The sequence below is a fragment of the Fistularia commersonii genome, chromosome 32 (genome assembly GCF_037954325.1).
Source record: "Fistularia commersonii isolate RoL2024-O1a breed Wild chromosome 32, RoL_Fcom_v1.0, whole genome shotgun sequence".
In the NCBI taxonomy this organism is placed as follows: Eukaryota; Metazoa; Chordata; class Actinopteri; order Syngnathiformes; family Fistulariidae; genus Fistularia; species Fistularia commersonii.
The window spans coordinates 5,096,648-5,112,643 of NC_141315.1; the positions used below are offsets into that span (position 1 = coordinate 5,096,648).

The window sequence follows — 15,996 nt, forward strand, 5'->3', positions numbered from 1 at the left end:
TTTGTAGTATTTTAAGTGTGAAATCGATTGCACGTTTTCAATTACCGTAATAGTGATTTGAGATAGAGGTAAGAGTCTGAGCCTCATTTCGTATCAAAACCAGTGAAAACCATTGCCAGCATTGAAATCTAGCTCACATGTCACCAACATATTGTGACCTTGTTTACTGACAGAAACAGTATAAATAACACACAGGTGAACATTTATTGCTTACTTGAAGCAGATAGTGGACAAAAGTATGCTTTGACATCCACAAAGACAATACTGGGCTGGTAAAGATCCTAATTCAGCACTAATTCCTGCTTAATTTAAACAGGGTTCCCACTCTTTTTATCAAAATGATGTTCCATTACTTTTTCAGGAGCACGCATCTTTGACAGACACTAGCAGGTTCCTCTCTGTGAAAGTTAAAAGGGCTGGAAATGACTACTATTAGTGTTCTTACACATAATTTAACTAACTATTTTATTAATAATATTTTTAAGGGCAATCATAAAAACCTCATATGGGTGGGGTTGCCAGGAATGCAAGATATCTTAATATTGTTCCTTGGGAATTCACTTTAATGTTTTGCATGAATAGAAAATAGATGAATATATGTTGTGGAAATATGCTGTCTGAGTGAAATCAAATTTCTGAGAGGGAGTCTGCAAGGGAATGAACCATGTCAGGAAAAAAGAGCAGAGTTTTTAAAGGTGGGATGAGTACAGGAGGGCTACTGTGTATCAGGAGGACACAGGAACAGGTCATATCCAGGTGAAAAGACAGCTCTAGGATGGAATAAGATTGAGGTCTTAACCTGTAGGAATGGGTAAACTGAGAACAGGTGGAATGAGACCCGTCATGAACTATGACATGGTCTACCTGTGGAGAAAGGAGATGTGTCTGGGCTTCTCGAAATCATGAGGGAATTTGACTTAAGGCATCAACTAAGGAGAGGGGGGGCACATGACCAATGTCATCTAAAATATAAGGATGAAGGGAATGCAGCTGAGGTCATATGTTACGGCTTGGTTTATGTACAGAGGGAGGGGGAGACTGTCACTATGCACAACACAATGGGTGAGAGCAACCAGGTTGGCCAATGCAACACTACGGTCAGGGAAACTGACTGGGAACCCAGTTTAAATTCATGCACATGTAGCCTAGTAACTGTGGTTTACCACAAGAGAACAATGCTGGCACAATAAAATGGGGCATTACAAGTCTTAAACCACACAAATGACAAAAACATGCAGCTGGACTTGCAAAAGATTCATAAAGACCCCACTTATTGTGATCCATGCCAGAAAAAAAAATACAGTACATGTGAAAAATTGAATATGAAATGTGCAGCAATTTCCCCTTGTCGGGATGCTGTACATAAACTAAACACAGTGATTAAAAATGAATCACTTTTCATGTTGGCCTCGTGCAAAATGACACGCAAAGTCGTATTTGTCTATGCACACATGGCCACAGATGTTGCACTGGAAGGGATGCTCATAGACATGACAGCCCATATGAATGGTATATAGGATATTGTCAGAAAAGTTAATTTCACAGTGTGGGCACATATTTGTGATATCTTGGTCCGATGTAGTCAAAGCTGGAGTGGGTGTCCTTAGTTGGCTGTTGCTGACACTTGTAAGAAAGTTGGTGCTGTTCTCAAGGCCAAGACCAGGCTCAGGACTGCAACCACTATGGCCTGAAGAGGGGGATTCTTTTTTAGGCGACACAGTTTGCACTTCCTTTGACAATGTTGCAATAGGCAACCCAGAAACATGTTGTATGAGGATGGGCTTTTCATCCTTTGGGGATGAAAGAGTCTGAGAGCACTCCGGATGACGCTCGGCCAACTGACCAGCAAGTGTAGGCAGATGGTCCATTGGATTAGCGAGTGTCAAACTATTAGCACCCTTATTATTTTCATCCTCCTTTGGCAAACCCTTATGCTCACTGCTGTTCAAATTATGATGATACTTCAGAGGTAATTCATTCAAATAATCTGACTTTGGGATCAGTATGGAGGGTGGGCTGAAATTGATGAGTAGTCTTCTAGCAAAGCCCATGCCTGTCCTCTTCTGAAGAGTGCCCAGCATTCGCTTGTTGGAGAAGGTAGAGCGTACAACCCTTGTAGGTAGGAGCTTATGGCGGCGGCGGCGATGGTGCGACAGATTGCTGCGGTCACTACATCGGAAGGCACAGAGATCACACTTGTACGGCTTCTCCCCTGTATGTGAGCGCATGTGGGCTTCCAAGTGCCGTTCATACGCTGACGCGAATGGGCACAGCTGGCATCGATGAGGCTTTTCTCCTGGACATCAAGCATAAGGGCAAAGTAAAAATAGATACTGAGCAAAAAGTCCAGCAAAGTACACATGTAGGAGCAGAAATACAGTGTTAAGAGTAATTGTGTAAGAATCATTTAGTGTTTGTCTTGCACCTGCAGTTTAACGAAGTGTCGCTCAGGATAAACCAAATCAAATGCTGGCTGCCTGATTTGTTGGCTTAGTAGAGATGACAGTTGATACAAATTCCTCTATTTTAAAATATGTATGCAGGTATTATTAAAATATGGCCAAACAAAATGTATGATTTGAATTTCAAAGACTAGATTTATATAAACTAAATCCAACTAAGACCAGCTGAACTCTGATTTTTTCACACAAATACAAAAACAAGAAATCTGACTATGACTAATTTGAACATTTCACTTCCCTTTATTAATTGTTATCTATGTTATTTTGAACACATTTTTGGCTTGACGTTTGCTTCAAAGAGTATGGCCCACACCTGCTTTGATGTGTCATGAGACAACAACAATTATAATTTAACTTGACTGCTTTGCTTACTTGAGTTACGGTTGTGCCATTTTTAATGGCACAGCACCTTTTCAAACTGTACATTTGGCCTAATATTTAATGTATCAATTTAAATCATGTGTCTTAAATACATGTTAAAGGTCCGACTGTCTTCATACCCACATGTACCACGCAGGGATCTTCACCAGTTTCCAATTTGTTTTCATTTTGTTAATGATTACTTTTCTCATCAGTTGTCAAGGGAATTTCAAAAGGTATGCTTCAATCATAAAAAAGCAGGAACTGACCTGTGTGAATCCGGATGTGCTCTATTAGTCGAGCCATGCCTTTGTTGGCGTAACTGCAATAGCTACATTTGTACTTTCCGTCACAGGTTCTCTCCAGGCCGTCCATTTGCACATCAGAACCATCCTCCATTGACAAGCTGACCTCCACCGAAGGAGGGTCCAGACCATTCTGCTCAATCCTTGAGGATACTAGAAAACAAAGGTCATTTTTGAGTGTTAAATATACACGGCAGAAATCTTCTCCACTGTCAAGTATGACGCGCCTGTCTCACCGGCCGGTAACGGTTCCGCCGACTCTTTTTCTCCACAAACAGAGCCGGAGATCATATTGACATGCTGGGTTTGCTGTGTCAGGTACTCTTGGAATTCCTTCACAAAATCCAAAGGCTCCGTCTTTATCTCTTCCATTGTCTTTATTTTGTGTTCCTCCTTGGAAAAAGAGCGCAAGGCAAAGATGTTCGAAGAAGTCTGTCTAACATGCCACTGATGGAGCGAACGTGACGTTAGCTAGCCATTAACACATTAATGGCAACTAGGCTAAGGCAAACGGAGATGGGTCGAGCCCTTCAGCAGTTCTCATAGCAATAATATGGACTAATTCATATATTTGTAAATGGCATTCATATCTTACCCTTTACTGCCTGAGCAACATTATTACAGACTGCAAAAGTGGGACCCGATAGACAATATACCCAGTTCCTTAGAGAAGACTCGGAGGCAACAGTGTCGCTTGGTGTTCTGTTTCTCTCCGTTGCCTTCACTGGAGTCGGACAAATGAAGGTTGATGACGTACATAACGCTTCCGGTACTTTGGTAATCACTGCTGGTAAATAAAAAAATGTTTTAAAATATTCGATACATTTTTTTTACCGTTCTCTAGGAAGTTGTTGACTTATCGGACTGAAAACATTTGCTTGCTGACGGTTTTCTTAAAGAGACAGTAATACAACTAGAATTTCCAACGCGTTGAGAGGGCACATAAAGGGGACGTCGTCCACCCCCTTTGCGTGACGTATGGATCAATATTTTGTAACAAACCATGGCTGCTTCACTGGTCAGGACACTAACAAAGGTAGGGAAACGAGAAATGGTAATTGTTTTAGGTTTATTGCATTGCTGTCTGTGGTAATGTTCCAAGTTATCATGGTAATCGGTTCTTCACTTGAAGATTACGTAATATGGCCATCTTTTATAATGTGATGCTATCAATAGCTAAAGCTAACGCTCGATCTCAGACCCTCAAACTTTCTTGTTTCGCCGACAAATTGCTGTTGAAAGTCAAAATGTGGTCGAGCCTCTGGAATCGTTCTACCTCCCAATATTTGATGCATCCTACAGCGTTAAAGCTGCGTTCCAATATGTTCCGAAGTACAACTGATATTTGATGAGTCCCTATATGGCTGAAAAAGGTTTTAAGTCATGCAGTCAAACCTGAACATATACCGAGAAAATGTAATTCTCTATACTTTCAGAGTCCTTATTTTCAACCCGGATCGTATCTTATTGGTTTAATTTTGGATTTTCATTAACTATTTAGACCTCAGTTAACAGTGATTTATTTATTTTATCAGATGTCCATATCAGATTTTAAGTGCTTTCAAGGCACCAACCAATCTCTGATGTGTTTTATCGCTAACCAGCAGTTGCTGTTAGATGTGCAACTTCCCTTTTAGTCCTAAGTCCTATTTAAGACCAGTTTCAAGGAGCGTTATCAGATTTGTGTAACCCTTTAAGTCGAATGGTCCATTAAACCAAAACCAAACACATAACTCAAAATGTGCTTTGTCAAATCACCAGCTTTTGAAAATTACTTGTAAATCAATTGCAAATTTGTAACATTACTTCATAAATGTATTTCTAGCCAGGCCACATTGATAAAATGTATCTGGATTAAAGGTAGCCTGCTAAAATATCTGTTTACCGTACTTACAGAAAACTGTTTAATTTTCAGTATAACACAGCACTGCTAAGTTACTATATAGGTTTGTGTTCACACAGCTGCTGTTGCCTTGATGTAAGCCAAAGTGCATATTGTATAATGTGAAACAGGCCTTACTCTGAAGATATGCACCTTTCCTGCTATTTCTGTTTCAGTCTTGCAGACAGGTCAGTGGGTCATGGGGTCGATGCCAGGCTGGATGGAGGAGCAGATCCACCATGTCTGCTGCAGAGGTGGACTCTGCACAGGCAGCAGGGATGGTTGCATTTCCTCCTCTGCAGACATACTCGGAGGAAGAGAGTATGATGAGGGAAGCAGGTGAGCAGAAATAAATTGAGGTTGTATCATTGCACAAAAAAGTCCATTACATAGCATAAATTGATTCTTGTTGTTTAACAGTGAAGAAGTATGCACAGGAGCGCATTGCTCCATTTGTGTCAAAGATGGATGAGCATTCAGCTATGGACGAGGAAGTGATCAAATCTCTATTCGAGCAGGGTGTAAGTGGTGCATCATATTAAGTAGAAACAGAAAAGGTATCATGTGTGTTTGCACTCTTTTTCTATGCTGTAAATGTGTTTTCCACTTACAGCTCATGGGCATTGAAATCGCCCCAGAATATGGTGGGACTGGCTCGACATTCTTCTCCTCCATATTAGTCATTGAGGAGCTGGCGAAAGTCGATCCATCTGTAGCCGTTCTCTGTGACATTCAGAATACCCTGATCAACACGCTCTTCTCCCAACTGGGCACTGAAGCTCAGAAAGAGCATTACCTCAGCCGCCTGTCAACTGACATGGTGAGAAATTGAACATTCTTCGATCTTCCATTGCCTCTCACTAATTGATGATTGGAATCTATATGGTCTAAAAGTGTTGATGATTAAGGTTTTTCAAAGTAGTTGATGGCTTTATAAAACTGTTCAATGGAATTATATTTTTGTAAACGCTATGTTAATTATTAATTCAGCTACCAAAGGGAAATCATGTATACATTTCATATCACCCATGCTCCAGATCCCTACATTGAATATAATAAATTCTCTGTGTCACATTTGGCAGAACATTTTCACTTTATTGTTTTCATTTTATATCCAGATTGGCAGCTTTTGCCTGTCAGAGGCAGAGTCAGGAAGTGACGCCTTCGCTCTCAAGACACGTGCTGAAAAACACAAAGACTATTTCATTATCAATGGCTCCAAAATGTGGATCAGTAATGCAGAAAATGCAGGTGTATTCTTGGTGATGGCCAATGTAGACCCCTCAGCTGTGAGTATGACCCCTGTGTTGACATGTGATTATATCACACCTTCCACAGGAGTGATTTTGTGTCATGATTTGACTACTTCATGTCAGACCACTAAATTGTGAATTTTAACTTTAAAATTAAATTCAGTTGCAGTACTGCATAGCAAATCAGATATCCACATATTGTCAACATTAGTGGGGATGTCCACTAATGATATGAGAGCATCAATACATTTTAAATGCGGTTTGTTTTAACAGACATGCATTCAGCAATAAATGCAGGGGTCAAAGTTCCTTGAATAAATTACATAATCCTAAATGCTGTGTTGGCAAGAAAAATGTAAACAGAAGTAGGATCAAAATGCTACTGCTTTTAAAGATAAACATAATCTGCCTGCGTGTGTGTTCTTGTGCCCAGCAGTCGTAATGGCTGCTGAGTTGAATGGTGGTGCTACTCATTGGTTATCCTGATAAACCAAAATTACATATCAGTCAGAGATGGTTTTGGACCCCTAGCATGTGTCCTTTGCAATGTGACATCAGAATCACCTATGATTGACAGGGATACAGAGGTATCACCTGCTTCATTGTGGACCGGGATACTGAAGGGCTTGAAATTTGCAAGAAGGAAAATAAGTTGGGTCTGCGTGCATCTTCGACCTGCCCTCTCAACTTCGATAATGTCAAGGTACAACGGAACAGCATTTATCAAATCAAATGCCGTTGACAGGAATAAGACTTCAGGTTTGTTACCTCATTATAGGTACCAGAGAAGAATATTTTGGGACAAGTTGGTCACGGGTACAAGTACGCCATTGGAATGCTCAATGAAGGCCGAATTGGAATCGCTGCTCAGGTTAACTATTATCTTTAAAAATTTAAGCCCCTACTGCGAGATTTCAAACTGCAAAATGAATGTTTCAAATATTTCTTTGTTGCAGATGCTGGGGTTGGCACAAGGTTGTTTCGATCACACAATTCCTTACACAAGACAAAGGACACAGTTTGGAAAACGCATCTTTGATTTCCAGGTAACCAATTAATGTCACCGACATCAGTCATGTGTTTGAGACATCATTATACATTCAAAACCATTTTCTGTGTCATATAGATAGATAATTTCTCCATGGTTAGATCTAAATTAACTGAATGTACTGATGGGAAAAGAGGAGTATCTACACTGCATGCACAATTATTAGGCAAGTGATTATTTTGACCATATCCTCATTTTATCCATAATTTCCAATTCCAAGCTAAACTTGAATTCTTATTGGATTTAATGCCTATCAGGTGATGTGTATTTGTGTAATGAGGGAGGGTGTGGCCCAAGGAGATCAACACCCTAGGCGTGCATAATGGTTAGGCAGATTCTTCTCCTCAGGAAAAATGGGCTAAAAGATTTAACTGACCCAGAAAAGTCCAAAATTATAAAAAGTCTTTCAGAGGGATGCAGCACTCTTGAAATATCTAAATATCAGCTGAACTGATAAAGATATATGTCTAAGATGGTTCAGAACCATCAAATGTTAAGTTGCAATTAGTCAGCAGGAAATGTGCCGAGAAGAAAAGACCCAAATTTATCGCCAAAGATTTGAGAAGAATCAAACATGAAGCTACCAGGAACCCATTATCCTCTATCTGAAGACAGATTTTTCAAAGGTTTTGTGGCCTGATAAGATGACTCTTGATGGACCAGATTGATGGGCCCGTGGTTGGATCAGTCACGGACACAGAGCTCCACTCTGACTCTGACGCCAGCAAGGTGGAGGTCGGGTGCTGGTATGGGCAGGTATTATTAAAGATGAGCTAGTTGGACCTTTTTGGGTTGAAAATAGACTCAAAAGGAACTCTCCGACCTACTGCCAAATTTTAGAAAACACTTTCTTCAAGCACTGGTTCAGGAAAAAGTCTGCATCTTTCAAGTAGACTTTGATTTTTATGCAAGGCAATGCTCCATCTCATGCATCACTGCGAGGCTGGCCAATAAAGGCCTTAAAGACGGAAAAATTAATGACATGGCCGCCTTCTTCACCTGACTTAAACCCTATTGAGAACTTTTGGGCCCTCCTTGAGCAGGATATTTACAGTGACGGTAAACACCCCTCTGAACAGTCTCTGGTAGACTGTGATTGCCGCTGCACAAAAAGTTGATTCTGACTAGATCAAGAAACTTGCTCTGTGAATAGAAGGGTTGTGACTGTTTTCGAAAAGAAGGTTGGCTATATTGGTCACTGAGGTGTGTGAGTTGGTTTATGTTTTTTTTGTTTTTTTGTACATAGCAGAATCGTTTATTTGTAAATTAAGTTTGTTTCATTATTCTCACTTAACAGGTGAAAATAAACAAGTAGTTGCAAATAATTCTGCGCACTAATAGTTGCCTAATAATAGTGTACATATAGGTATTCTCTAAAGAAAGTCAAAACTTCCCTTTTACTACTTAAATGTTCAGGTTTGAGGTTTTGTAACATTTCGGATTGACCAAGAGCGTTGTAATTGTACAATAACAAAATGAATCCCCAAATACAACTTGCCTAATTACTGAGCACGCAGTGTACTGTTACTATCTAGATTCAGTCAATTGTTTTTACTTTGTTTGGGACAATTGACTCTGTTTTGTTGACATTGTCGTTAGAGAATCGTCATTTCTGATGTGTTTTCATCGATCTGGTGCCTTGTGTGTTTCAGGGCATGCAGCACCAAATAGCCCATGTAGCGACACAGATTGAAGCTGCTCGGTTGCTGACGTACAATGCTGCTCGTCTGAAGGAAGCAGGGAGACCTTTCATTAAAGAGGCCTGCATGGCTAAATACTTCACTGCAGAGGTGAGATTCCTGTTTCACTGACCAGAGTTTGATACAAGAAGGAGTTATCTCCTCCTTGTGATACCTAGCCTATTGAAAACCATGTTTATTTGTATTGATCTTGACTTGTGTGTCAAGATCCCCATGGTATCAATAAAGTTTATTTTATATCTTTATATCTGTTAAGGGTTTTTTTTGTTTTCCCACAGTTGGCAACTTTAACCACATCCAAATGCATTGAGTGGATGGGAGGTGTAGGCTTCACTAAAGATTACCCAATAGAGAAATACTACAGAGATTGTAAAATTGGTAAGTATAAGGACAGGCTGTGGTGAAATTCAACTACCGTTTGGATATTCTGAGATTGTTTAGTTTGGAGGTGGTTTATGTAACTTACTCACACTACAGTGTTGAGAGGACAACTCATGATACAGGAAGGTCAGGTGTAGGTGTTTCGTTATTTGACCAGAGTGGAGGCGTAGATAAGGGCTGATAGCAGTGACTGTAATCCGACTCGCATGAATTCCCCCATCTGACCCTGCTGAGTGTTGGTATACCAGCACACGTCCAAGGGAACTACCAAATTCCTAGCTGGAGCGCTGACCAACTGCGTTCTGTAATCGAACAGCAGTGCACTTTTCTTTTGATTTTAAAAGCTTTAGACATGTATGATTCCAATGGAAATTGCAAATGATAAGCCTATGGTTTAAACTTTTGTTTTCCTTCCTTGTACAGGTACCATTTATGAGGGGACAACAAATATCCAGCTGTCCACCATGGCCAAATTTATTGATAAGGAGTATGACTACTGAGACCATGTAACTGGATCGAGAGAAGTTTGCACTTTGCTGTTACACTCAAACCCCCCCCTAACTTGACTCTTGTGCAGTTTCTTGCAGTAGTGCATCGCTTTTGTCTTTCATATTTTTATTTTTCCCAACACATGAATTTCTAGATTGGAATGTAGAAACACTAACTGAACCCGCCAAATTCAGTTGTTTGAACCTGAAAATTGTGGTTAACTTGTTAGTTTCAGATGTAGGCACTCCACAGTTATTACTATGGTATAGAGAAATATCCTGCCCCTTTAAATGACTGCATGTCCAGAACTTTCCCTAGCAGATGTAGCTTTTGTTATGTTTCAATGTATTCTCTGATATTTGTCTTCCCCATCTATGTATTGAATGGGCGATAATCATGTCGACACATTTTGATATAGATTCACACAAATTTCAATGAGAATTTAAAAGCAACCAAATCTCAACGTTTCAGTGCCTTCGGGAGATTTTAGGTCAGTAAGTTATTTGTTTTGTGTGGAGGAGGGGGGACATTTTTAGAAACTGTACCATGTATTATAATGAAGTAATTTCTTTAAATCTAGAAATACATATTCAGTATGCTGTGACTGTGTGATTATCACCTTTGCCACACTTACCACACAAGCAATGGGGGGGGCAATTTTTCTGGAAGATAAGATGTATTTTATTGATCCTTATAGGGGAAATTCTTTCTTGTCAGCAGCGAGACAATAAAGACAATTGAGATATCAAAAGAAATCCACAAAAAAGCAGAGTGAATGACAACAAGGATAAAAATAGACAGCAGAATGAAGAGGGGGGGGAAAGTCTGCAAGGCTGAGAACAGACAACCAAAAGGATAAGAACAGAAACCGTGACAATAACAATTACCAAAATAAACATGATGCAAGTAGAGCGACACCAACAAGGATAAAAAATAGACAAATTTATTTCATTATGCATTTCCATTTTAAAGTGGCACATTATATCATTGATGTACAAAATTAACAATGATGACCTTATGACCACCTTTTCTGAATTTCCACAAAAAGTTTGGGATAGTTTCACAGTCCAGCTGGATTGGCACTGGTATTGTTCCCAAATGGGGAGTGGGATTTCTGCTTTACTCAGAACCGAAGAAGCCTCTCAGCTGAGGGGTGAAGAGTCTTCAAGTTAAGAAATTCAAGTCCAGTTGCCAACAAGAAGATTTCGAGAAGAATTCACCATGAACTGGATGACAGAACCTCCAGACATCCCTGCTTTGCCTGAATTTAGACACTAGATGGCAGCATTCTCCCTAGTGTGACAGCTACAGTTACAAAGAGCAGTCAATTACCTTGTCCTACAACAGCCTGTCACCTCTAATGATATTTTATATCAATTTAATTATGCTGGTGCTTCAGATGAAAAGAGCCTGCCATGCATAATTGACTCACTGATAATTTTTCAGGTGACACTGATTAAATTTCCATGGCCTGTAAAACGTGGGTAAAATTAGGTCTATTGTGTGAAACAGACAAGCTGTGTCCAGCGGTACAGACACGATCTTGGTCAGCACCCGTGATGTGGACTTGTAAAAAAAAAAAAAAAAAAGGGATGTGTGTCTTGCAAGGTTTAACATGAAGTCATGTATCATTGATGATGCCTGACAGTACACATCAGCTGGTCTGGAGAATACGATCTACAAGGACTGTGTGCATGGGATGAAGAACTAAACATGCACAAAGAATAATTGGATTTTTGTTAAAAACAGTAATTATTGATCATTTCCTCTCGAAAAGAAGGAATGGTGCTGAGAGCAAAAGCGGATTCTCTCAAGCAAGAGTCCCATTTTTCATTCAGTCTCATTAATATTCGTAACTAGCGTTTAACTTGATTTTAACATGGTGTATCATTACATGTGATAATAGGTGTGTAGTTCAGTGTGTCTCTTCTGAGGAAAAAAATAAAATACAAGAATAATAATGAGCACATCCACCTGTATCTAATACCTGTAGCCATTTCCCCTGGGTCTAATTCACTGGTGGTTCGTAGACAATGTTGCAAAGCCTCACTATTGCTTTGCATCATGACATACAGACACACGCACACACACACACACACAGGCGACAGAAATGTTATTAAGATCAGCTCCATGTTTTCTCGGACTTCAGCGAGGTTTTTGCACACTTTTTAATCATGGCACAATTTAAAAGGCTAATATTCATACTTGCATTTCTGTCGCCGAGTTTTGGGCGTTCTCTGCTTTCTCCCGTGATCCACTCCGAGGAACGAGACACGTTTAATGAACATAAACGGATGAGAACACGGGTATCTGTTTTACACTTTGCATAGGGGGACCCCCCCCCCCCCCCCACACACACACATACACGCACACATCTATCTTTAACACAGCTATGACACCTCTAATTACGCGGTTGTTCAAGTTGCTTTTCATCCAACCACTGTTGTCCTTTGGGGCTGGAGAGTACTCCACCTGCAAAAAAGGGGACAGTGCAGCACATCTGCAGGCTGAGCAAATTAATTTTGTTTTATTAGTTCACCGCCACGGCCCAGTTCTAAAAAAATAATTTCTTTCCTGCACCCCTTCCGTTTTATTTTATGTAAACGGAGGCACTTGTTTGTTGTTTTGTTTTTTTCTCGAGGCCTGCATTGGATTTGATTCGAGGCATATTGCGCAGGCCGGTTGCGTGTGAGTCCCCACGGATTAATCGTGGGACACATCTCATCCATCCGTGACTCCGTCCCACGATAGACGAGCTGCTTAAGTCACCTCAGAGTCAACATTCAGAATTTAAAGTGTTTACTGTCAGTTGTACAGTCTGGAAAGGTGTTTCCCTGAACAATGAAATTCTTATTTGGCTGTCCACGGTGAAGCCAAATGGGTAGCAAAAGAAGTAATAAATAAATAGCACATTATCATAACGAGATGTTAACAGCGTTTAGTAATGTAATCGGTATTTACAGGATGACAGGACGCACCTTTACTATCTTCTATTTGAAATCTAAATATGAACGTCTTCCTAAACTGACGCCGAATCGCCGTAATGTGTGATACAAACGCGCATTCAATTCGACGTTTGCCCGCGGCGCTTCTTGTCTTAATAGAATTAGGTGGGGGGTCGGAGAGCCGCGGGCCAGGTGAGACGTGCACGGCGGAGACAGGTGGACGAGAGGATGTCTGGGGGAAAACGAGAAAAAAAACGTCGAAAAGACAGTAAAGAATCGAGTTCTGTTCCGTTCATTATGTGGTTTAACCCTCCTTGCCTCAAATTCAGTTACTTATTAATAATTTCTGTTTCATCCTAATCTGACTTCATCATTTGTTTTCGATGCGTAAAAGAAAAATAATCGATGCGTAATTTGTGGTGCACAAAGCTCCACGCGTCGGGTGTAATCATCTCCGATGTATTTATTCAATTTACTAACAGGTGATTGTGCAGCCCCCCCCCCCTACACACACACACACACACACACACACACACACACACACACACACACACACACACACACACACCCAAACCGCGAGACACTTCCCTCTTTAATCTAATTGGATGATAAGTGGTTACTGTTGAGCCCTGAGCCAAAACGCTTGCGCGGCCTTCATCCGTGGATTCTATTCTCGTCACAGCCCCTTCGCGGTTTCATCTCCAATCCCCGTTTGCTTTTGTGCCTGCCCAATCGCAGTGACCGAGCGCGTTTAAACTTGGACGACGTTTTTTTTTATTATTATTTCATCGGCGCATCAAGTCAGAGCGAGTTACGCGCAGCGATCTCACTCCGCTCTCCCATCAGGACCTGAACGCATCTTCCGGGATACATTAGTCCTTTCCCCCTTTTTTTTTATTTTTCACGTTTTTTTATTCCCCCCCTCGTCCTTGAAACCAACTCACTTTTAAATACATTTTTCCTTGATACGAGTTTCATGATTATTTTTGGAAAATAAACGGTAATGGCGGACTCAGATGCGCAAACTCGCCAACCGGTCAAAGACTCGCCCTTTTCGATAAAGAACCTGCTGAACATAGAAGAAAAGCCCACGAAGCCGAGGAGTTTCCTGGTTTCAACCAAAGGAGTGATTGAAGGAAGCTTCTTCTCTCGGCTCGGTGACTTAACTTTCCCTCGCTTCGAGTTGCCCTCGCAGAGACTCGGACTATCGGCGCAGTATCTGGAGAGAGCGTCTCCTTGGTGGTACCCGTACACGCTCGGTCCGCATTTGAGGACCGGAGGTAATGTATTAAAAATCTGCGTTAAGATGAACGTATGTGTGTGTAGGGGGTGGAAGTGGGGGGTCAAAATGAGATGATAGACATTTATGCTGTTTTTAGATCTAGTTTTAGAGTGGGGGGTAAGAATTGGTTGCGTTATTGCGCATGAATAAAATGGCTTTCAAAAATGATATTAATTTGTCTCCGATGGGGACGTTTTTTTCCCATGTTGTTCCAACTTGGGTGAGTTTTTTTTAGATCCGTATTGTGCGCTGAAAATGATTTAAATTCTTCTGCAGGGAGCGAGAAGACCACCTTGAAGGAACCGCTCCAGGCGCAGGACAGGCGCACGCCGGATCTCCAGAAGAGCGACCAGGACGCCAGAGAGGAAAGCGCAGATGACGACGTGGCGCTGGATGAGAGCGACGTCGAGGAGCCCAAGAAAGACGCGGAGCAGGAGGGTGACTGGAAGAGAAAAGTGGACGATCTGGACTCGGACAAGAAGCCGTGCCGAAAGAAGAAGACGCGCACGGTGTTTTCCAGGAGTCAGGTGTTCCAGCTGGAGTCCACCTTTGACATCAAGCGCTATCTGAGCAGCTCGGAGAGAGCGGGCCTGGCCGCGTCCCTGCACCTGACGGAAACGCAAGTGAAAATCTGGTTTCAGAACCGGAGGAATAAGTGGAAACGGCAGCTGGCCGCCGAGTTGGAGGCGGCCAACCTGAGCCACGCGGCGGCGCAGAGGATTGTGCGGGTTCCCATTCTTTACCACGAGAACGGGGCTCCAGAATCTACCGGGGCTCCGGCGGGAAACTCACCGGGCGGCCAGTCCCTACTGGCTTTCCCCCACCACATGTACTATTCCCACCCCGTCCCGCTGCTGAGGCCTGTTTAACCTGGACTGTGTCATTGATGTGTTGTAAATATGTTTTTAAAAGAGAGTAACCCTCATGGAAAAAAAAGAAAGCAAATTAAATTTTGTATATTTTGTAGCTTTAACGTCCGCGTTGGTAGGCATTATTATTATTATTATTATTATTATTATTATTATTATTATTATTATTACATCACCCTTTATAGTGTTGAAGTGTCCTTTACAAAGACGCACATAAAGGACAATCGTGATGATGGTGATTCTTCTTCTTCTTATTATTATTGAAATCTTTAATTCTCAAAGAGTGTGAATATAGGCTATTTAAATGTATTCTCCTTGACAAAGAAAAGAACAGGGTTCGCTGTCCATATGTATTTCACAGAGACCATGTGTTAGTGTCCGTAGCTGAAATTGTGGGATTAAATATTTTAACATTTTCAAACTGTGCAATACCGGAGGATTCGCGTTCACCCTCTGTCATCCACCGTTCACATTTACAAAAAGACATTTTTCCTCTTTGTGACAGTGAAGACAATCATGCGATCTTCTAAAGGAAATTCCGAGGGAAAAACAGCAGGTCAAAGACACTTGTTTCATGATGTTTCTCTTCTTATTTTGAATCCATCATGGCAGGCAAATGATCTTTGTTTATGTGTATTGTTTTATTCTGATAATGTTATTGAAATTCTGTATGTTCCTACATTCAGTAAAACATTTGGTTTCAAAAAGAGAAATCAATCCCATAGCTTATTTGTGACGTGCAATATGAAAACAGAGCATCTACCTTGCTCATCCTGGAAAAGTATACAAATATATTAAGCTGTTTCTTTATAAAATAAAATATGGAACGGACAATAGAGGTCCTTGGAGATTATGAAATTCTCTAAAATGACAGTTAAACTTAGTCTTATAGAATTCCACGTTTTCTATATTATCAGACTTGAGACACAACGAACAGGAACAGATGTAAAAACTGTATTCCAAAAACGAAGGTATTATTTTATTCCTTTATTTGAATGTTCGTTTTCATTATTGTAGGAC

General features: G+C 40.9%; 3 protein-coding genes across 4 annotated transcripts; 2 read left to right on the top strand and 1 right to left on the bottom strand.

Annotated features, from left to right (window-relative positions):
* Positions 1–8: 8 nt before the first annotated feature.
* Positions 9–3,875, bottom strand: LOC147215220 (zinc finger protein Pegasus-like). 2 transcript variants are annotated; one of them, XM_086139832.1, is made up of 4 exons: positions 3,723–3,875; positions 3,364–3,520; positions 3,092–3,280; positions 9–2,296 (listed from the first exon to the last, which is right to left on the bottom strand). In XM_086139832.1, exons 2-4 carry the CDS (start codon positions 3,497–3,499, stop codon positions 1,392–1,394), a joined length of 1,230 nt encoding a protein of 409 aa, XP_085995958.1. In that variant the 5' UTR covers positions 3,500–3,520; positions 3,723–3,875; the 3' UTR covers positions 9–1,391. The 2 variants fall into 2 exon arrangements, with proteins under 2 accessions (XP_085995958.1, XP_085995957.1); XM_086139831.1 differs by having other exon boundaries at positions 3,364–3,875.
* Positions 3,876–4,045: 170 nt separating this feature from the next.
* acadsb (acyl-CoA dehydrogenase short/branched chain) lies at positions 4,046–10,467 on the top strand. Its single transcript, XM_086140079.1, has 11 exons — positions 4,046–4,163; positions 5,186–5,348; positions 5,430–5,530; positions 5,623–5,829; positions 6,128–6,298; positions 6,840–6,965; positions 7,041–7,133; positions 7,219–7,308; positions 8,963–9,100; positions 9,289–9,388; positions 9,815–10,467. Exons 1-11 carry the CDS (start codon positions 4,131–4,133, stop codon positions 9,889–9,891), a joined length of 1,299 nt encoding a protein of 432 aa, XP_085996205.1. The 5' UTR covers positions 4,046–4,130; the 3' UTR covers positions 9,892–10,467.
* A 3,106-nt stretch (positions 10,468–13,573) lies between these two features.
* Positions 13,574–15,747, top strand: hmx3b (H6 family homeobox 3b). Its single transcript, XM_086139834.1, has 2 exons — positions 13,574–14,105; positions 14,384–15,747. The coding sequence occupies exons 1-2, from the start codon at positions 13,829–13,831 to the stop codon at positions 14,974–14,976; spliced, it is 870 nt and encodes a 289-aa protein (XP_085995960.1). The 5' UTR covers positions 13,574–13,828; the 3' UTR covers positions 14,977–15,747.
* Positions 15,748–15,996: the final 249 nt, after the last annotated feature.